At 46.4% G+C, this 22,874-nt stretch overlaps 1 protein-coding gene across 1 annotated transcript in view; it reads right to left on the minus strand.

Annotated features, from left to right (window-relative positions):
• FYTTD1 (forty-two-three domain containing 1) overlaps window positions 1-6,265 on the minus strand; it is a 31,625-nt gene extending 25,360 nt beyond the window's left edge. The window contains exon 1 of the mRNA XM_089508632.1: window positions 6,115-6,265. Coding sequence (XP_089364758.1) covers window positions 6,115-6,184 — 70 coding nt within the window. The 5' untranslated portion in view covers window positions 6,185-6,265. The remainder of the gene's footprint in view (window positions 1-6,114) is intronic.
• Window positions 6,266-22,874: the final 16,609 nt, after the last annotated feature.

Here is a 22,874-nt window from a genome sequence, read left to right on the forward strand (position 1 = left end):
TATTTATGATTATTCTAAAGGCAGCAGATCCTATCTGACATTGGAAGCTAAGCAAGGTCATCCCTGGTTACTACTGGGATGGGAGGCCAACAACAAATACAAAGGTGTTGTAGGCTCTATCTCAGAGGAAGGAACTGGCAAAACCTCTGGGAATTCCTTGTCTAAGAAAACCCATGGAATTCATGGTGCCACCCGAAGTCAACAGAGAACCTGAAGGCAAATACACTCTTACTTACAACCACTGGTACTTGGTAATGAACTGTATTATCACCCAGAGATCTACTAACAGAACCTGATCTAGCTGTCAGCCACCTCAAGCCTTAAAAAGACAACACAGTGAGAAGTGTCACTATATGGAGGCCTACTCAATAAAAAGTAAGTCATTTAATTTAAAAAGGAGGAAGAGAGGAGACACGAGTTTTCATGGATATAATCCCACTTTTTTGGATGCAGCATTGAGTGATATTAAGGCCGCAGGAATAAAGCATATTTACACATGTGGGAGTGGGACAGAATGTAATACGATCCACAAAGATGCAAATTATGTCCCTTGTCATAAATTTTTAAAGACCTGTGTAAGGTCATACAGGTCTTCCAGATCTTTACAATGGTCAGTTAGTGTTGATGTGTGAAAGCAATATACACTCTTCCCTCCCCATTCGCAGACTTGAGATCTGCAATTCTGGTCCTTCGCAGACAGCAAGCAGAGAGGGACAAAATTGGGCACGCGCCTGGGGGAGCTCGGCCCCATTATAACCAATGGGGCTTGAATATCTGTGGTATTTCTGATTTGCGGAGAGGTGGTAGTGGTCTAGAACAGATTCCCCGCAAAATTGGGAGGGACGAGTGTATTTGCTGACCAAAATGGCTCTGTCTTGTTGGACTGAGCAGACGCAACTGTATCTGCAAAAAATAGATTTTGTTGTGTGGATTGTTCCAGGGCCAGGTTGATAGTAGTGTGGAAGTTGTTGAAATCCTGGTGGAACTTCTCAAATGACTGCTTTCCATATGGCCATATTACAAAGATGTCATCAAGAAATCATAGGTAGAGTTTTGTGGGTGCATATGCTGAGGAAGCAATGTTCGAGGTCAGCTGTGAAAATGTGGTACCATGCAGGTGTCCATGGCAATGCCAATGATTTGGAGGTACATGTTATTCCCATAGGTTATGAGTAAATACAACATGGCAGAATTTGGTAGATATGTCTCCTACAGGCTCATTCAGGATGGTATTCTTGATGGATTGTAATCCATCTTGATGTGAGATGTTTTCAAAGGGCTGGGTGCTCTTTTAAAATTTAGAACAAGGGGCATAATTTCCATCTTTCTAGGTCCTATTACATTCTATCCCACTCCCACAGCTGTAGAAATATGCATTATACCTGAGGTTTTAACATCATTCTGTACTGCATCTGACAAAGTGGGTTTATATATACGTTAAAATAAAACCAGTTAATCTTAAAGGTGGTGTCCCATTCCTTTTTTTCTCCTCCTCCTGTTCTCATTTTTATGCCGCAAGAGACTAACATGGCTACTTCTTTGAAAACTGTAACTGATTTAGGATGTGTATCAGTACACTCAAGGAAAAAATTTCCCAACACTATTCAGATTCTGGCCTTCAGACAGGCTAAGCATAATCTCTTCATTATTAGCACAGAGTAGCAAACAAAAGGTGTAAGGCACCAAATTTATAACTCCTAATGTTACTGCAGCTTACGTCCACTCTGACTCAATGCAGGTATTACCATACAAAACCAGTTTGTGAAAGTGTAATGTCCTAATTCTACATCAAAAATCAATGTTTCCCCCCAGCACTAGGAGACAGAATGGCAGATCTGTAAAGATCCTGGTAGATCACTGGATGACCTTAAGCAATCTATAACATTCCCTCTGCAGTCCCAGATTTATCCTCTACTAGTGTACAGTGGACCCTTGTTATACGCTGGGGCTTGGTTCCAAGATACCCCGTGTATAACAAAATCCGTGTATGCTCAAGTCCCATTAAATATAATGAGATAGCAAAATGGTGTCCCTTATAAAAATGGAAAATCAAGGTAAATTTATACTTTTTTGGAATATTTTCAAACCGTGTATGCTTGAATCCGTGTATAAAAAATCTGTGTATAAGAAGGGCCGACTGTATGTGCCTTCAAGGCAGTTATTGGCACATAAATTAATGAATTTCAAAACTGTGAACAGTATTCACTACTACTTAATATTTATATGGTATGGTATGCTCAATGGTGTAAAAAAATTGTCGTACACTTACAAACCAAGTTGGCATAGTTCTGACAAAAAAGGGTGATACGGAGGATCCGACGTCAACGTTCTATAAAACTGGAAGTGGAAAGTCAGTAGTACAGGCCAGCAGACAACAGGGTATGTGTCATTTCATAGAATTTAGTTTTGACAAGGAAGAAACATCAAGATCTTTCAGTGTGAAACAGTACAGAGAAACATTGTCACTTAACCCCTCCTTCAAATCATGGAAGTTGGTCCAAATACAGGGACTACAAAAGTTCACACTTTCCTTTCTGGACATGTTGCCAAAGTAAGTACAGTATATTCCTGAAATGACCAGCCTGAAAGCTTCTTCACACTTCTTGGCTTAGGAAAGAGTAGGGTACTAAGAGTCTCTGTGAAACTGCAAAGGTGAACCAAAGTCTCACCAACGCCAGTTATTAGTCTCTCTGATAATAAAAACCCATAACCATTGGCACTCAGTAGCTGAGGTCCTACATCACTTTAGCTTAACGTAAATATCCACCAATAGAGTCATGTTAAACAACTCTTGTAGGGAATGCCAATGTAGTGCAATGTATATGGATCAATGGTCAATGAGCATGGTTGACAACATGTTGGGCAATTGCAATGCATAGAAACCATGTGAATACACATGCCACTCTGTCCACTTTAATGTTCTATCACATGTGCAATAGTCCTGCATATCCAACTATGTTGATACCATCAGCTGAACACAATTCTTACACAGGGTCATTGCAGACCGGACATTAAGGCAGGTCTGGGGGCAGAGTCGGGGTGTGGCATCCATACGATGCATGCCCCAACTCCACCTCCTGGCAGTGTGATGCCGCACACCGCACAACACAGTGTGTGGTGTCATGGCACTCCTCTGGTGTGGTGTCATGGCACTCCTCTGGTACTGCATTTAGATGACAGCTCCAGAGGAGCACCATAAAGCTGCAGCACAACGGCTACAGCGCCCTTACCAGCTCCTTTTTGTGCCCTTGAAAGGCCAGATTAAGGTTGCGGCATGCGGTTGTTGCGGCCCCAATCTGGCGAAGATGGAGGCGGCTGCAGGCCTCCCCTTAGGTGCAGTCTGCACAGCCCACTGTGTTCAAAAAATGTCACTCCACATGAGTAGCCATTGTTGTGTGAATGCAAGCCACTTCCGATTGATGATGATTTTATCATATGATTATCTTGGCAAGAGCTGTTCAGACTGGGTTTGCCATGGCTTTCCTTTGAGGCTGGGAGAGTGCCACTTCCCTAAGGTCGCCCAATGGGTTTCCATGGCCAAGAGGGAATTTGAACCCTGGTTTCCAGAGTCCAAGTCCAGCACTCAAACCACTACTGCCTTCTGGTGCCACTTATGTCTGTATAAATCATTAAAAATGTCTGGCATTGATGAAGCACTGAATTCAAAACTGTAATGACAATACCTTTTCCTTAATGCACACTTCAGTCATTCTGGCTGTTAGATCTGCAGTTAAAGATCAGCAAATTGACTCCCCCCCCCTTTCAATGCAACCTTATGGATGAAGAGGAAACTCCCAGTTGCTTACAATGGCAGGTACAAAGACAGAATGTATGTATTCTTCCAGATCATCTCATATAAATTGCAGAGGTAAAATCCTGCCTACATGGAATCTACCTCTTTGGAGGAAATTGGACTGATGACATGCAAACCCAGTAAACCTACACAAGCACATGTTGTGATAAGAGTGTTGGACCTTAATAATCTCAATTCATGTCCATAAAGAGCCATGAAAGTAAATGGGTGAACCTGGGCCAGTCATGCCTTCCCAGCCTGGCTTACCTCGCAGGGTTATTGTGATGATCAAAAGGAAAGGAAGAGAGTAATGTATCACAGTACTGGTCCATAGACCACTGCTAGGCTGCAAACCATCAGGTTCCAGTTCATGGTAAGTTTTGAGGAAAGACATTACTGTAACCAATGGAAGCAAGTTAAGTTATAGGCCTCAGATACATTGGAAACAATAACATACAGCCCTCCACATCAGACAGGTTGAGAAGCATTGGTGTATAGCCCATTGAGTCAAAGGCAGGATACAGTTGTAATTCACAGACTTGGTAAAAAATAGACGCTCTCTTTAAATTTAAATTAAGAGAACCCTCCAGATTAAACTCATGCCAGAGAAGCATGCCTCAGCCTTGCCTTAAGAGGTGCCAGGTTGTTCTATAGAGCAAGTTCTAGAATGCCTTCTCTCAAACCTCTTCCTCCCCATAAATGCCTTACCTAGGAGAGGAAACCATTTTCTAATTTTATTTTAAACACTATTTTAACACTGTAATAAATTAATTCTTTTTTAATGTACCTCTTTTCTATGTTTTTAACCGTATTATTTTTTAATATTGTGAAGCCGTTCTGAGTCCCAGTTCTGGGAAAAGAGCGGGATACAGATAAATTTAATAATAACAATAAATAATAATAATAATAATAATAATAATAATAATACAAGTCCCCCGCTATGAATCACCTTTTAAGCTTCAAGGGGCTGCCTAAGGAACTAGTCAAGACGACTGGTCCATGTAGTCCAGGACTGTCAATTGTCAGGTTTGGTTTACATCTGCCTCCATCTCAGTTAACAGCTAGAAGCTTAAGCTTATTTCCAAACTTGCCAGTCATTCCGCACAGAGAAAAGTAGGACAAAATAATACTAGCTCAAACCAATACTAGCCTTCTAAATTGTGTCCAGTACCAGTCAAATAATCGCCTAAAGGAAGCATCCAGAGCCCTTGTCTTTTCCACTCCAACCAAAGGCCTCTAGTGATATAAATTCTATTCCTTGTTTTCTTTTAACTGCCTCCTTCCTGTTGATCCATAGATTGCAAGCCATGGAGAGCCAAACCTGTCCTCTGGTACACTTCCGTGGCAAAGGATGGCAAAATGACAACGCAGAGGGTGGCTGCAGGAGGGCCAAAACCAAGGCACTGCCACCTAAAGAATTCCTCCGTCCCCTAAAAGTATTCCTTCTGAGATGCATCTGAGAAAGCAGACGGAGCTCTAGGGAAGCTCATGCTGCCAACCTCTCTCTTTCTTTCGGTTCGTCTCAAAGGTGCTGCAAGATCTCTCTGTGTACTGATTCTACAGACTTACATGGTGATGTTTTGGGACTCTTTTCTCCAGGCTGAACATGCCCAGCTCCCAAAGGCTCTCCTCACAGGGCATGGTTTCCAGACCCTTCACCATTTTGGTCACACACTTCGACCAAAGATCGTCTCCAAAAAGCACCCTTTTTGAATTGTGGCGCCCAGAACTGGACACAGGATATTCCAGGTGAGGCCTGGCCAAAGCAGAAGAGAGTGGCACGATCACTTCCCCAAACTGTGCCCTTTAAGAGATCTTGGACTTCAGCTCCCAGAAGCCTCAGCCATGTTGGCCAACAGCCTGGGTTTCTGGGAGCTGAAGTCCAAAATCCCTTAGAATGGTGGAGTTGGAAAAGACCCCAAGGGCCCTTCCTTCAGTCCAGCCCCATTCTGCCATGCAGGAACTCTCACTCAAAGCATCCCCAATGACAGATGGCCATCCAGCCTCTGCTTAAAGACCTCCAAAGAGGGAGACCTCACCACTCTCCACTGCGCATCCTCAGCCCTCTGCCTCTACAGCTGGAGGCTCCACCAAGCCCCGCCCCCTTTCCTGCTGCCACTCAGCCTCGCCTTGCCCCGCCCACCTCCCTCGCCCCTTTAAACCCTTCCTGCAATACTCGCCCTCCCCCGCAAACCGATTCCTATGGTTCAGTCCATCTATTCTCTTCCCCCAGAAAACACAGATGGTTCGTTCCGCGCATGCGCAATCACAACCCCCCCCCAACGCTCGCCTTTACAACCGCCCCCCTTTCGCCGCCTCACCCAAAGACATGTCGATCTTCTCCAAGGTTTCGCTGCTGGGGCTCCGGAGCGGGGCGCCGAAGCCGCTCATGGCCGCCGCGCCGTCGGGATCCTCTCGCCACACAACCGTCTGACGGCGGCGAAGCTCGCTCTCTGTGTATATTTTTTTTCGCTTCTGCGCATGCGCGGAGGGCGCACGACGCATGCGCGACGGAAGCCAAACGCCTCCGTCGCTTGCGTCGACCCACGGACGGAGGGTGGGGTCTGTTGCTAGGATTCGGCGCGCATGCGCAGGAAGACCGCTGCTTTTATTGCTTCGTTGCGAGCGAAACATCGCCCCCTGCAGGAGAGGAGGAGCAAGCGCGGGTTCATTCCAATGCCATAAATGCAAATAGAATCTGGACAAATAGTAGATTTAACTCAAAAGTGTGTTTTTTTCCTTTACACAAACCCTTGGTTTTATTTATTTGTTGTTGTTGTTTTGTTGTTGTTATTTAAATTTATTTTCTAAATATAAAACACAAAAACAAATACAAAAACATCTGTTCTGTCATTACACTGTTACAGTCACAAATTGTAACTACTGTATTACATTTCTACTACAGTCTTGTATAACATTTACCTAACATTTGCAATGTCCTCTATAACTCTATAACATTAACACTATGTCTAAATATGTTTCCACAGTCTTTTCTTGGCAATTAATCCTGTCGCTAGAAAGTAAGCATTATTTATCTTTATTCCCCCCAAAAAAACAAAATATTTATTGGTTAAAACAGACATAACTGAGCAAGACTTCGAGGGCAGTCAGTAGCTTATGCCAATACTTAAACAATAAAAAGCTAAATAATAATGATAATAATAATAATAATAATAATAATAATATCTCCATCTTTGGAAGTTTCTAAACAGAGGCTGGATGGCCATCTGTCCCAAGAAGGGATTTAATTGAGAGTTCCTGCATGGCAAAAGAGAGTTGGACTGGATCAGGGCCCTGGGGTATCCTCCTCCAACAACAACAACAACAACAACAATATGTATTTATTTATACCCCCCACTCTTCAGCCAAAAGGCTATCAGAGCGGCTTAATTAGACATTAATTAATTAACCCTCCAACTCTGAGATTCTATGATCCTAATAATAATCTGGTCATTTGCTTGAGTTTTAACCTTTTTTATAAAAAAATTCTCATCTCAAAAATGCCGAGACTCAAAAGGTGTAAAATCATTTAAAAGCGTAAATCAGAAACACAGCAAACCTTCTCCCTAAAAACAACTCACTGCAACCAATTAAACAGTAAGCGGCCCTAGGATCCTTTTCGCTCCCTCCCTCCCAGGCTTTCATGGCCAGCGGCAGCCATCGTCTTCTGTAGGTTTTTCAGGCTGTGTAGTTGTGTTCTGGAGGAATTTATTCCTGATGTTTCGCTACCATCTGCAGCTGGCATCTTCAGAGAACGCTGGCGTGGAAGAGAGTGGGGTACATTATACACACACACACACACACACACACACACAGTGTGGCCCTTGGTTGAGAGGAAGTGATTTCCATGTTAATCTCTGTTAATGGTCTGTTGTTGAAGGGCAAGGCCTCAGGATGCCTATTTAATTAATGATCCATTGTCTATTGGGAACCCCCCCCCACCAGTTTTCATTTGCATTTGCTGGGTCTTCATTTTGGTATTTTTCAGGACTGTAGCCAAACTTTGTTTAATGTCAAGTCAAAAGCTTTCATGGCCGGCATCCATTGTTTTTTGGGGTTTTTTCAGGCTCTGTGGCCATAGAATCATAGAGTTGGAATAGACCGCAAGGGCCACCCAGTCCAACCCCATTCTGCCATGCAGGAACTCTCAATCAAAGCATCCCCATTGACAGATGGCCATCCAGCCTCTGCTTAAAGACCTCCAAGGAAGGAGACTCCACTACTCTCCGAGGAAGGAGTGTCTTCCACTGTGGAACAGTCCTTTCTGCCAGGAAGTAAGTTCCTCCTAATGTTGAGCTGGAATCTCTTTTCCTGCAGTTTGCCAAGTTCTAGAAGAGTTTGTTCCTGAAGTTTCGCCAGCATCTGTGGCTGCCATCTTCAGAGAACGCTGGCATGGAAGAGAGTGGGATGTTCCCAGCAAACAATGGATCTCTAATTAAAACCTCTTTGCATATAAACCTTTTGAGGGAGCCATCAGGCAGACCCAGCAACATCTTGGACTGCCTGAAGGAAGAGGCCCCTCCCTCCTCAACTGTCATCTTGGCCTCAGAGGGAGCCATCAGGCAGACCCAGCAACATCAGGGACTGTCTGAAGGAAGAGGCCCCTCCCTCCTCAACTGTCATCTCGGCCTCAGAGGGAGCCATCAGGCAGAGCAGCAACATCTTGGACTGCCTGAAGGAAGAGGCCCCTCCCTCCTCAACTGTCATCTCGGCCTCAGAGGGAGCCAGCAGGCAGACCCAGCAACATCTTGGACTGCCTGAAGGAAGAGGCCCCTCCCTCCTCAACTGTCATCTTGGCCTCAGAGGGAGCCATCAGGCAGAGCAGCAACATCTTGGACTGCCTGAAGGAAGAGGCCCCTCCCTCCTCAACTGTCATCTCGGCCTCAGAGGGAGCCAGCAGGCAGACCCAGCAACATCTTGGACTGCCTGAAGGAAGAGGCCCCTCCCTCCTCAACTGTCATCTTGGCCTCAGAGGGAGCCATCAGGCAGACCAGCAACATCAGGGACTGCCTGAAGGAAGAGGCCCCTCCCTCCTCAACTGTCATCTCGGCCTCAGAGGGAGCCATCAGGCAGACCAGCAACATCTTGGACTGCCTGAAGGAAGAGGCCCCTCCCTCCTCAACTGTCATCTTGGCCTCAGAGGGAGCCATCAGGCAGACCCAGCAACATCAGGGACTGTCTGAAGGAAGAGGCCCCTCCCTCCTCAACTGTCATCTCGGCCTCAGAGGGAGCCATCAGGCAGAGCAGCAACATCTTGGACTGCCTGAAGGAAGAGGCCCCTCCCTCCTCAACTGTCATCTCGGCCTCAGAGGGAGCCATCAGGCAGACCAGCAACATCAGGGACTGCATGAAGGAAGAGGCCCCTCCCTCCTCAACTGTCATCTCGGCCTCAGAGGGAGCCATCAGGCAGAGCAGCAACATCTTGGACTGCCTGAAGGAAGAGGCCCCTCCCTCCTCAACTGTCATCTTGGCCTCAGAGGGAGCCATCAGGCAGACCCAGCAACATCAGGGACTGTCTGAAGGAAGAGGCCCCTCCCTCCTCAACTGTCATCTCGGCCTCAGAGGGAGCCATCAGGCAGAGCAGCAACATCTTGGACTGCCTGAAGGAAGAGGCCCCTCCCTCCTCAACTGTCATCTCGGCCTCAGAGGGAGCCATCAGGCAGACCAGCAACATCAGGGACTGCATGAAGGAAGAGGCCCCTCCCTCCTCAACTGTCATCTCGGCCTCAGAGGGAGCCATCAGGCAGAGCAGCAACATCTTGGACTGCCTGAAGGAAGAGGCCCCTCCCTCCTCAACTGTCATCTCGGCCTCAGAGGGAGCCATCAGGCAGACCAGCAACATCTTGGACTGCCTGAAGGAAGAGGCCCCTCCCTCCTCAACTGTCATCTCGGCCTCAGAGGGAGCCATCAGGCAGACCAGCAACATCTTGGACTGCCTGAAGGAAGAGGCCCCTCCCTCCTCAACTGTCATCTCGGCCTCAGAGGGAGCCATCAGGCAGACCAGCAACATCAGGGACTGCATGAAGGAAGAGGCCCCTCCCTCCTCAACTGTCATCTCGGCCTCAGAGGGAGCCATCAGGCAGAGCAGCAACATCTTGGACTGCCTGAAGGAAGAGGCCCCTCCCTCCTCAACTGTCATCTCGGCCTCAGAGGGAGCCATCAGGCAGAGCAGCAACATCTTGGACTGCCTGAAGGAAGAGGCCCCTCCCTCCTCCACTGTCATCTCGGCCTCAGAGGGAGCCAGCAGGCAGACCAGCAACATCTTGGACTGCCTGAAGGAAGAGGCCCCTCCCTCCTCAACTGTCATCTCGGCCTCAGAGGGAGCCAGCAGGCAGACCAGCAACATCAGGGACTGCATGAAGGAAGAGGCCCCTCCCTCCTCAACTGTCATCTCGGCCTCAGAGGGAGCCATCAGGCAGAGCAGCAACATCTTGGACTGCCTGAAGGAAGAGGCCCCTCCCTCCTCAACTGTCATCTCGGCCTCAGAGGGAGCCATCAGGCAGAGCAGCAACATCTTGGACTGCCTGAAGGAAGAGGCCCCTCCCTCCTCCACTGTCATCTCGGCCTCAGAGGGAGCCAGCAGGCAGACCAGCAACATCTTGGACTGCCTGAAGGAAGAGGCCCCTCCCTCCTCAACTGTCATCTCGGCCTCAGAGGGAGCCAGCAGGCAGACCAGCAACATCAGGGACTGCCTGAAGGAAGAGGCCCCTCCCTCCTCAACTGTCATCTCGGCCTCAGAGGGAGCCATCAGGCAGACCCAGCAACATCTTGGACTGCCTGAAGGAAGAGGCCCCTCCCTCCTCAACTGTCATCTCGGCCTCAGAGGGAGCCATCAGGCAGACCCAGCAACATCTTGGACTGCCTGAAGGAAGAGGCCCCTCCCTCCTCCACTGTCATCTCGGCCTCAGAGGGAGCCATCAGGCAGACCAGCAACATCTTGGACTGCCTGAAGGATGAGACTTCTCCCTCCTTTAACTGTATTTTTATTGTATTAACGATTTTACTGTACACCGCTATGATCATCGCGGAATAGCGGTCTATAAATAAAACATATTATTATTATTATTATTATATCCTCCCATCCTGAGGCCTTACCATTCATCAACAGACCAACACAGACATTAGCATGGAAATCCCTCCCTCTCAACCAATGGTCACACAGTATACATATATTGTGCGCGCGCGCGCGCGCACACACACACACACACATATATATATATATATATTCCATGCCAGCATTCTCTGAAGATGCCAGCCACAAACGCTGGCAAAACATCAGTAATAAAGTCTTCTAGGACACGGCCACACAGCCCGAAATACCCCCAGAAACTCTTTAATTTGGCAGAACAGAAATTTGCTAATAGATGCTTCCCTGACTGTCAGCCGCCATGCGTTTTGACTGACCTTTATTGGTGCTTTGAAAACCTAGTAATGCAAATATCGACCTCAAAGCTTTTGTGTGCTTAATCCTTGAACAAATTTACCAGGAAGATGGGCGGCAGATGCTGCATCTCCAGATGGCGGCCGCAAGTCGGAATAAACGCAGACAGAGAGCAGAGGAGGAGCGCAGCAGAAGCTTTTATTATTCAAGGCAAGAGACCAAGCTGTAAAAGAAGACGGATCCAATCCAAAGGGCTATTTATGCACCATTTCTCAATGGCTCCAAATGCAAAAGTCACTCTGGGGCTGCATCCACACTAGAGAAATAACCCGGTTTGGCACCGCTTTAACTGCCATGGCTCAAGGCTGTGGAATTCTGGGAGTTGGAGTTTGTTGTGGGGAAATAAATGCTACTGCACTAATAACAAACAGTGTGCGGCGTTCACATTGGGACTTCACAAAAAGTTTAATTTATGCTACAGTTGGGAATAAACCATTAATCTGTTACACATCAGAAAACAAAAGCATTGAAAGTCATACCTACAGAAAGGTCTCAAAGGCACACGACCACAATAAACATGTAGTATATACAATGGTATTGTTTTACATTTATATGACATTCATGCAGTACTCTATATACATTTCAGATTCTGTGTTATTACATTTTAGCTCTTTTCTAATTGCTATAGGATTTCTGTAGGATTTTATAGTGTGTTTTTACTTGTTTTAGTGTTATTTTGTGTTGTTTTGAAATAGGGCTAATCAATAAACATTTCTTCTTCTACAATGGTCCCTCCACATTTGCACAGGACCCCTGTGAAAGTGGGGAAACCGCAAATAATAAAACAATAGCTTTTTTAACCTGAGGAAACACCTCTCTAGGAATCTCTAGGTCCTCCAGAGCAACTCTATGGTCAACATCTGCCATAAAGTGACCATAGAATTGTGCTGGAGGAGCAACAAATGGCCAGAGAAGTGTTCTCTCTAGGAATCTCTCGGTATTCCAGCATGATTTATGGTGGGGGATGACCATAGAGTTGCGCTGGAGGACCTAACATTTTTGAATGTTGTTTTAATGTGTTTTTATCTTGTGTGCTGCCTTGGGTCCCTAGAGGCCTCTTTGTGCCTCTATTGTGGTTCCATCAAATTCCAGACCAAGTGCTTTGAAGTTGTTTCCAACTTATCAGGGGGATTCCTTGGCATCTTTCTTGGGGGGTGGGGGGGTCTTTGCCATGGCTATTCCCTGAGGCTGAGAGAGTGTGGTTTGCCAGGGTCACCCTCTGGGTTTCCATGGCCGGGCCAGGATTCGAACCCTAGCCTCCGAACTTCCTAGTCCAAAACCACATTGGCAGCCTGAATCCTCTTTCTCCTTCTGCTTTGCACAAATATCTCCTTTATTTTGGGAGAGATTTCCCCACTTGGGACAGATGGTTTGGACTTCCAGAATTCTTGACCATTTGTGATAATTTTTGCAAAGCAGCATTGCCAAGAGGTAATTGGCGATCCTTCGAGTCCAATCTTGTGGTTGAGACAAATCCTCATCCCCAAAGACTTACTGGCAGTCAAAGTTCAGAAACCCAATGTAATTCTTGGTTGCTTCAACAGAAGTGTAGTATCTAGATTATTATTATTATTATTATCATTAAACTTTATTTCTAAAGCATTGTAATTATACACAGCACTGTACAAAGTCAGTAAAATTAAGGAATATATAAAAGCCTGCCCAAGGCATACACTCTAAAAGTAATAACAATTAGATAGAGGACTAGATAAAATTACAATATAGGAAAGAAAAAACAAATTAAAAAACATCAGATATAAAAGCAAATCACATCAAACATTATCAGACAGCCAGATGACAAATTCTGAGAACGCTTCCCTAAACAATATGGTTTTCAGCTCAGCCTTAAAGTTGGTTAGGGAAGTGATGAGCTGTGAATGCAGAGGAAGAAGGTTCCAGGAATGAGGGGCAGCAAGAGAGAAGGGATGGATCCGGGACGGGGCAGAGGAGATCCTGGGTTGAGAGAGGAGACTTTGGCTGCCAGAGCGGAGAGTGCGAGTAGGGATGTAGGGAGAGAGAAGATCAGTTAAATAAAGAGGGGCCAGCCCATGCAGGGCTTTAAAGGTGAGTAGCAAAAGTTTGTACCTGATGCGGAAAGGAAGAGGGAGCCAGTGAAGGGAGGACAACAGAGGGGAGACATGATCATAACAGCGAGCGAGTGAAATAATGCGTGCAGCTGAATGCTGAACAGAAATTAATGGGTGGAGATGAGAGAGGGGAAGCCCTGCCAAGAGGAGGTTACAGTAGTCTAGTCCTGATACCACTAGGGCATGGACCAGTGTCTTTGCGGTAGAAGCTGAGAGATATGGACGGATTTTGGCGATATTGTAGAGAAAAAATCTGCAGACTTTGGCTGTAGTCTGGATCTGAGGGATAAATGACAAGGAGGAGTCAAAGATGAAACCAAGACTGTGGGCTTCCTGGACCGGCTGGATAGAGATGTTATTGACAGAAATAGAAAAGGAATAGTGAAGGGTGGGCTTAGGAGGGAAAACAAGAAGCTCGGTCTTGGATATATTGAGCTTCAGACACCGATGGTGCATCCAGTGGGAGACAGCTGTTAAACAGGATGACACTTGCTGCTCTAGCTCTGGCAAAAGATTAGGGGTGGAAAGGTACAGCTGGGTATCATCGGCGTAAAGATGGTAGGAGAAACCAAAAGAACTGATAAGTTTGCCAAGGGAGAGTGGGTATAAAGAGAACAGAAGGGGACCCAAAACAGAGCCCTGAGGAACTCCAACAGATAAGGGGACAGAAGACGAGGTCTGACCACCCGAGACCACTGAAAAAGATTGATCTGACAAGTAAGATGTGAACCAATCGAGAACAAGGCCCGAGAAACCAAGGTCAGAGAGTACGTCTATTAGGAGACAGTGGTCCACGGTGTCGAAGGCCGCAGACAGATCGAGAAGGACGAGGATAGAGTAAAGGCCATTCACCTTGTCCCACAAAAGATCATTTGAGATCTTAGTGAGGGCCGTCTCTGTGGAGTGCCGTGGGCGAAAACCAGACTGGAAGGGATCCAGAATGGAGTTGGTTTCAAGAAACTCAAGACAGCGTGAATAGACAACTCGTTCCAACACCTTAGAGAGAAAAGGAAGAAGAGAGATTGGACGATAGCTAGCCAAGGAAGAGGGGTCGAGAGAGGGTTTTTTCAGGATAGGGCAAACTAAGGCATGTTTGAAGACCAAGGGGAAGGAACCCAAAGAGAGAGAGAGAGATTAAAGATATAGAGGAGGGAGGGTAACAAAGAGGGGGCTATAGAGATTAGAAGACGAGAAGGAAGTGGGTCAAGAGAACAGGTGGTAGGTTTGGATGAGTTCAGCAGCGAAGAGAGTTCTTCCAAAGAAACAGGAGGAAACACAGAGAGTTTATTAATAAGAGGGGCGAGGAGATTAATGGTGGGTGCCATTCTGAGTTAACTCAGAACGAATAGTGGTGATGTTTGTAATTGTGAAGACACACCCAACTAAAGGTGGTGGCAGGTTTGGATGTGCAACGCCGGTACCCTGGTGAGATCAAACTCTTTACCCCAAAAGGCTCTGAAGCTGAATGTAAAGTTCAAAAGGGGGGAAATTTGATTTAAAGGACAAAAATAAAGAGTTTTCTCCTCCCCAGCTCTAAATAAAAGATACTTTACAGTTTTAGCAATCTTCCGGATGTCATCTTTCTGAGTCTGATATTGGTTTGCTCTCCTCACTCAATGGAGCTGGTGCAGGGTCTTTCAGCTCCTGAACTCCTTTATTTTCTTGCTGATGGTAACTAATTTGGCTAAATTGGTAACTATAATGGCTAACGTACTTGGTAACTAAATTGGCTAAAGTGTAAGAAATGCCCTTTCTGGCTGTCTGGGCCTGTTTGCCACCAAAAGACAGCTGTCTGCCTGCTCACAGCAAAGACTGCTCCAAAACTAAAAGCTTCCAGCTGCAACAGAGTATGCTGGGAAAGGGCAAACCAAACCTGGAAATAATGCAGGGGATCCTACAACTAATACAATGAACTTTTCTACACTAAAATAATCTATGGCCTGAACCAAAATGAAAGAAAATGCAGGGGAAAGTTTCAATCAGTCCTGGCAGGACATCACAGTAATGAAATAATTAGATTGAGGCAAATGATAGTACAGTGGGCCCTTGTTATCCGCTGGGGTTTGGTTCCACTTCCAGGATCCCCCACAGATAACAAAATCCACGGATGCTCAAGCCCCACTGAATGAAATGGCATAGCAAAATGGTGTCTCTTATATAAAATGGAAAATCAAGGTTTGCTGTTTAAATCTGTGGATAAAAAAATCCGTGAATAAGGAGGGTCGACTGTATTCCACTGCATTCTGCTTTGGTCAGGTTTCGCCTGGAATAATCCTGTGTCCAGTTCTCGGCCCCACAATTCAAAAAGGATGTTGAGAAGCTGGAACAGTGTCCAAAGGACAGCAACAAAATTGGTGAAGGGTCTTGAAACCATGAAGCCCTATGAGGAAAGACTTAGGGAGCTGGGGATGTTTAGCCTGGAGAAGAGATGGTTAAGAGGTGATATGATAGCCCGGTTTAAATATTTGAAGGGATGTCATATTGAGGATGGAGAAAGCTTGTTTTCTGCTCTCCAGAGAACAGGACCCGGAACAATGGATGCAAGCTCCAGGAAAAGAGATTCCAGCTCAACATTAGGAGGAACTTCCTGACAGTAAGGGCTGTTTGACAGTGGAATATGCTGCTGCCTGGGAGAGTGGTGTAGTCTGCGTCTTTGGAGGTCTTGAGACTGAGGTTGGATGGCCATGGGTCTCAGGAAGAGCTTGGATAGTGTTTTCCTGCATGGCAGAACGGGGTTAGATTGGATGGCCCTTGGGGTTTCCTCCAACTCTATGATTTTAGGATTACAAAAAGGCGATAATTGAATAGCCGCAAGACTGAGAATCCACATTAGGCATTCCTTTTGCATTCTGGCATCTCCTAGCCAGCGTCTGGATGACCATCAGGATTGCCTCAATGCCCCTCAGTGCCTGTTGCACATTGGGTCTATGGTGCATGAGTCGCTCCACCATCAACTATTGCACAGCGGTTGTCTCGATGTTGTAATGGCACAGCAGCCCCTGAGGTGAACACGGATATTGCAAAAGTACTTAATTATGTTCTCCACACATGTAAGTCTGTTTACAAAGACCTAAGTCCTATGCCCAGTTGCAGTCATATTCCTAGAAACTGGGAGCAGCCACAGAGAAGGCCCTGTCCCACATTCTCATTAAGTGTGAAGGTGGTGGGATCCAGAGTCATTCCTCCCCTGAGCATCACAGCGGCGTTGGATGTTTTATGAGATTGAAATCCTAACATCTGATCACCAGTGCTTAATATATGAGAAGAAATCTGTTAGGAAGGCCATGATACCCAAGTGACCAGATGTCCTAAACACAAAGGAGGAGAAGGCACCATGAAATGTAAGGCCTCCAAGAAAAATGTAGGACAAAATGAAAGCTAAAAACACGAATATGGTCGGCCCTCAGTATCCATGGATTTTTTTAAATCCATGGATTCAAGTATCCATGGATTGAAAATAGTCCAAAAATATAAATTCCAAGTAGCAAATGTTCATTTTGCCATTTGATAAAAGGGACACCATTTCACTATTCCATTGGATTTAATGGGACTTGAGGATCCACAGATTTTGCTATCCATGGGGGAATCCTAAAACCAAACCCCAGCAGATAACAAGGACCCACAGTAACAACAATGTCCTCCGCTTAATCCCTGCAAAAATATTAGCATGGACTAAAAGAAAAGGAAGGGATGCAAGAGATATGCATTAATAATAAACGCAGCCTAGATGGAAAACATATAGCCAGGCCTCCACATTTGCAGCTTTTGATTTTTGCGGATTGGATTATTCACAGATTTGAGTAATAGGTTCCAGATCCTCCAGGGCAACTCTGTGGAAGGTTGACCATAGAGTTGTGTTGAAGAACCTAGACATTCATAGTGAATCTCTAGGTCTTTAGGCATTTGTAGGTCCCTCTAGCACCATTCAGTGCTCAACTTCCAGTGGATGTTAACCATAGAGTTGCATTTGTAGGTCCTCTAGCACAAATGCTATGCTCAGCTTCTAGTGGATATTAACTATAGAGTTGCACTGGAGGACCTAGAGATTCCTAAACAGATTGTGTATTCATGGAATACGGCTGGACTGGATGGCCCTTGTAGTCTCTTCCAACTCTATGGTTCTATTGCTCTATCTGGTAAAATACAGTCTGCCGTCTGTATCTGTGGATTCAACCATCTGCGCTCGGCAAACCTGCCTTGTACCCAATGGTGGAGCATGCAGGAGGCCATGCCACCATTAGAGACAGACCTTGTTGTTCCCAGTGCTGCGCCACCATAAGAGACAAGTCCCATTGAACCTAATGGCGGTGCAGCCTCTTGCGCAGGCTGCCACTGGGGACAACGAGGGCTGTTCCTATGGCAAGGCAGTCAAGTGCATGTGCCACCATTGAAGGTCCATTGTCCCTAATGGTGACGCAGCTGCGTGGTTGAACCGCCATTGGGGGCAATGCGGATTCGAGCCTCTGCAGTTCCTGATATCCACAGGCATACGGAATGGATGCCCTGCTCCTGCCGACTGTGTAATGCATTGATTATTTGCGGGTTTTCCACTTTTGTGGAGATCCTGCTCCCCAAAACCCAGTGGATATGAAGGCCCCACTGTATTAAAAATGAAGGTGCACAGATGGATATGCCTCCTATTAAATTGCTAAGGAATAATGCAGTTGGCCCTCCGGAGCTACAAAGAGCCGCCGTAAACCCCTGGAATCAATACACAGCAGGGAAACTCAGTCTCTGAAATGTTGGCATTGGATGTGGCATCATGCACTCAGTGTGTGTGTGTGTGTGTGTGTGAGAGAGAGAGAGAGAGAGAGAGAGTCTTTGTTTATGTTTCTGTCTTTTAATAAAAACAGTCATTTAAAACAGGAAGAGTTGCCAACAAGCCTGGCAGATCATTCCCCAAAATGTTTGTCCAAAACCCACTGAATCCCCCCAGATCCCACGGAATATTCAGCCACAATTCCCGGAAAATTCCCATAATGTTAAAATGGCGGATGTTTTGCAAATAAACGTAAACATAATTGAATAAAAATAATTGTAACTTATTTCAACTCTCAAAATCACCATTGAACCAAACAAAGAATCTTTCAGTCCTTTTAAGATCTTTATTTTGACATGAAGGGGGTTCAGGAAGCTTTGTGCCAAATAGAAATGTGTTCGGCTGCAACCGCACTGCAGAAATAAATCCAGTTTGACACCCTTTTAATGGCCCTGGCTCAGTGCTAGGGAACCCTGGGAAGTGTAGTTTTCGGAGACATTTAACCTTCTCTCTCAGCAAACTCTGGTGTGACAACAAACTACAATTCCCAGGATTTCATAGCACTGGGCCATGGCAGTAAAAACGGTATGAAACTGGATTGTCTCTGGAGTCTGAAGATGCAGCCTGAGTTGGGTCCAAGACACACTGCAGAAATAAACCAGTTTGAGACCGCTTTTACTGCCCTGGCTCAGTGCTAGGGAACCCTGGGAATTGTAGTTTTGTGAGAAAGAGCTCTGGTGCCACAATGAACTACAGTCCCATGCATCTGAGGAAGTACGCTTAAGTCTAAGAAAGCTAGACTTAAGAGGGAATCGGGGGCTGAGAGAGAGAGAGAGCGAGAGAGCGCGCGCTTCCTGAGGGCGGCGACTGCTCTCCAGTCCTCTCTCTGATTGGCTGAAAACTGTTAATGTGTGACACTCCAAAGGGTTGGTTGCTCTGTAGCCTGGCTCTGAGAGTCAGGGCTGGAGCTGAAAGAGGCAAAAGTCACCAAAAATGCACTGAAATAGAGCCAGGCACCAAAATCACACCAAAAGCTCTGAAAAGTCCCCGTTTCCGTGTGAAAATCACCACATTGGCAACACTCTTCCTGAGGACGGAAAAGCCGGAAGCAGTGCATGCCGGGAGCCGTAGTTCTTGGCGGGCACCGGAAGTGGAGGCGGGCGGAGGCCTTGTGGGGGTTGTAGTTCTCCGGAGGCGGTTCCTGGTCAGTTTCTGGCCCCGAGGGCGAAGATGGCGGGCGGCGGAGGAGGAGGCGGGGTCCCTGGGCTCTGACTGCCGCCTTCCTTCCATCCCAGCCGGGAAGGAGGGCGGGATGGAGGTCGGGGAGCCCGAGGAGAGCAGCAGCAGCAGCAGCAGCAGCAGGTGAGGCCCAGGAAGAGGAAGGGGGCGCGGGCAGCAGGGGAATGGGCTGCGGAAGGAGGGGTTGCTTGGGGGCAGAGGCGAAGGGATCAATGCGGGGGATGAAGGGGATCTAGGGGGGGAAAGGGAGGCAGTCATGGGGGAAAGAGGGAGTGGCTGGGAGAAGGGCTGGAGGGTGTGACTTGAGGGACAGAGCAGAGGTAAGAGGACGGTGGGAGTAACTCGGGGGACAGGGTTGAAGTAATGGGGAGATATATGGGGGGAAAGGGGCAGAGGGAGTGACTTGGAGGAGGAGAGAGCTGAGGGGGTGGGGAGGGGGTCACCTGGGGGAGAGAGGAGGGATAATGGGGTGATGAAGGGGGTCGTCTTTAGGGAGAAAGAGGGAGTGACTGACTGGTGAAACCAAGGGAAGGGCTTGGGAATGTGGAGGAGGGAATGGGGTGGGGGAGTAGCCTGGGGGAGAGGGATAGGGAGAAGATGGCAGTGCCAACCAACACAGCTGAGAGTCTGGGTGAGGACAAGAGGCCACTGTCAGCAGAGAATAGGGAGCATCAGAATGGCTCCCCATTGGCAAAGGAGCCAAACAAGGCTGCATGCTTTTGCCCTCTCTCTTCCCCTTGGATGCAGAACATACTATTTTAGGAAAAGCAGGAGGAGGAGGAGGAGGATTGGAAACGGGAGGAAGGGATATCAGCCACCTAAGATACATAGGCAGATGGCACCACAGTACTAGCAGACAACCTCCCAGACCTGGAACAACTGCTAAGGAAGATCAAGGAAGAAAGTGCAAAGGCAGGCTTACTGGGGAACATTAAGAAAACCAAAATAATGACCACAGAGAACTTACATGCATTGGAACTAGACAAAGAGGACATAGAGAGAGCAAAAGAGTTCCCATACCTGGGATCAGACATTGACAGGAACAGGGACTAGCCAGGAAATCAGAAGAAGATTAAGAAGGGGGGGGGGGCTATGAAAGAACTAGAAAAGATCCTAAAATGCAAAGACACACAACTCAGGATCATACAAGCCACTGTATTCCCCATTTCCCTGGATGGAGGTGACAGCTGGAGAGTGAAGAAAGCAGATAGGAAGACGATCCATTAATTGCAGATGTGGTGCTGAAGAAGAGGGCTGAGGATCCAGCCAAAAGGACAAACAAATGGGTCCTAGAGCAGATCAAGGCAGAAATATCTCCCTGGAAGAAGCCAAGATGGCAAGACTTTGACTGTCATACTTTGGACACATCATAATGTTAGGAAAGGTGGAGGGAAGTAGAAAGAGCGGAAGGCCACATGGTAGATGGGTGGACTCTATTAAGGAGACCATGAATATGAGTTTGCAGGTGCTGGGCAGAACAGTAGAGGACGGAGGGGGGGGCCTGGAGTTGTCTCACCCATCGGGTTGCCATGGGTCAAGATCAATGTGAAGGCAGTTAACAACTACAACAAAATGGGGGCAAGAGGAGGAGAGGGAGTAACTGGGGGAACTGAGTGAGGTAATGGGGTGGGGAGGGGATATAGGGGGGAAAGGGAATGAGCTAAGAGGGGAAAATAGAGTGGGGAAGGGCTGAGGTCACAAAGTGTGGCCAGGTTTAAAAGGCGATTGGAGAAATGAATGGAGAATGGGGCTATCAGTGATGACTAGTTTTTCCAGTATGAGAGGCTGTCTTTCCTTGTATATCAGGTGCCCTTCCATGGCCTCTTGATGGGTTTCCCTTGGGCATCTCTTTGATCACCATGAAGCCATTCACACTAAATAATTATAGTGCTATAATTCCACTTTAACTGCCATGCCACATCCTATGGAATCCTGGGATTTGTAGTTTAGGAGTCACAAGAGTGAGAATCTTTGCCCTGCAGAGGGTCCAAATTCGGAGCAGCAACTCCACCAAGGCGTAGGGGAAAGTTTTTTCCCTGCAGAAACAGCTCCACCAGGAAAGGTCCAAAGTGAGACAACTGAGTGTTTCTCAGAGTCCAGCTTTTATATCCCTTTACAATTTGGTAATTTAGCATCTTAGATCAAAGCACATCCTCTCTGTCGACCATTAATCTACACCTTTAGGCTGTTCCTGGAGATGGCTTTGTTTGTGCTGATCTGTTTATCAAAGTGAATAGTATGTCAAATTGAGTAATCAGGAACTTTTGATATTTACAACAAAGAATCTGTCACTTAAACAAGGAATTTCTGGATTAACACTTGTAAATCAAGTAGGAAATCCCCCTTCTTAGCTATATCTTAAACACAAGACAAAGACAGGTGTAAGAAGCAAAGGGTCAAAAGTGACTTTCCCACTTCTAAATCATGGAGATCTTAGGGCTCAAGAATCCAGCTCAGGAATAGTGCATTTCTAGCAAAGAGTGATGGCTTATGTTTATTATTTTCATCTCAAGGGAAAGGTATTTAGCATTGTCAGTAGTGCCTTGTCCAACTACACATGCTAGGCTCCCATTGCGCTTAAAGTGGAGTATAGTGCTATAATTGTGTAGTGTGAAAGAGCCCCTTGTAAATAGAATGTTTACTTAGATCAGTGGTTCTCCACGTTCCTAATGCCGCAACCTTTTAATACAGTTCTTCATGTTGTGGTGTCCCTCAACCGTAACATTATTAATATAATAATATAAAATATGTGTTTTCCGATGGTCTTAGAGTCATTTGACCCCCAAAGGGATCGCCATCCACAGGTTGAGAACTGCTGGTTTAGATGGTCCTGTGCTGTGATGTAGCATGGTTCTGAAGATTCATACCGTGATGCATGAGATCCATCCCTTAAAGAAAAAGCCCACAGACTAACCATTAGCATCAAGCTTGAGAAAGATTTCCTTACTTCCTCACAGATCTCTTCTAGGAGACATTGGGCTCTCTCTGTGCTTCTGTGCAGGCAGCTGTGTAGTTGGAGTATATCTTTTGGTTTAGCGATGTCTAGTATTTGATTTATTTGTGTTTATTGTTTATGCCTCAAATGTCTGCTTGTTTGCTATTTTATAGTTTTAACATGCTTAAGTGTTATATGGGGCAATAACAACCAACAGGGATGCATTCTGGATGGCTTATCCTGGGCATAAGCTGTCTACCAGGCCTGGCAGCTGAAACTGGGTCTAGAGCAGCAGTGGGCGACTGTTTAGCGGTGGGGACAATTTTCATTTCAAGTGATGTCAAGTCACTTCCAGCTGCTGGTTTATCACAACAAGAAATTGTCTGGATATATCCAACTGTAATCATACTAAGACTGGCAAAATATCTTCTTCTAAGGTGGGGTAGATAGTCTTTGGCCCTCCAAATGTTCTGTGACTCCCATCATCTCCTACCATGGGCTTTGTTGACAAATGCTGAACATGCTGCTCTCAAGGTTCACTCTGCCAAGCCTCTTTTATCTACTGTACATACTCATGTCTAGAAATGTTGGTTGAAAAACTGACCCAAAAACCCAAGTGG

This window comes from Sceloporus occidentalis, unplaced genomic scaffold (assembly GCF_023333645.1).
Source record: "Sceloporus occidentalis isolate IW3139 unplaced genomic scaffold, rSceOcc1.0.p SCAF_2, whole genome shotgun sequence".
NCBI classification, from domain to species: Eukaryota; Metazoa; Chordata; class Lepidosauria; order Squamata; family Phrynosomatidae; genus Sceloporus; species Sceloporus occidentalis.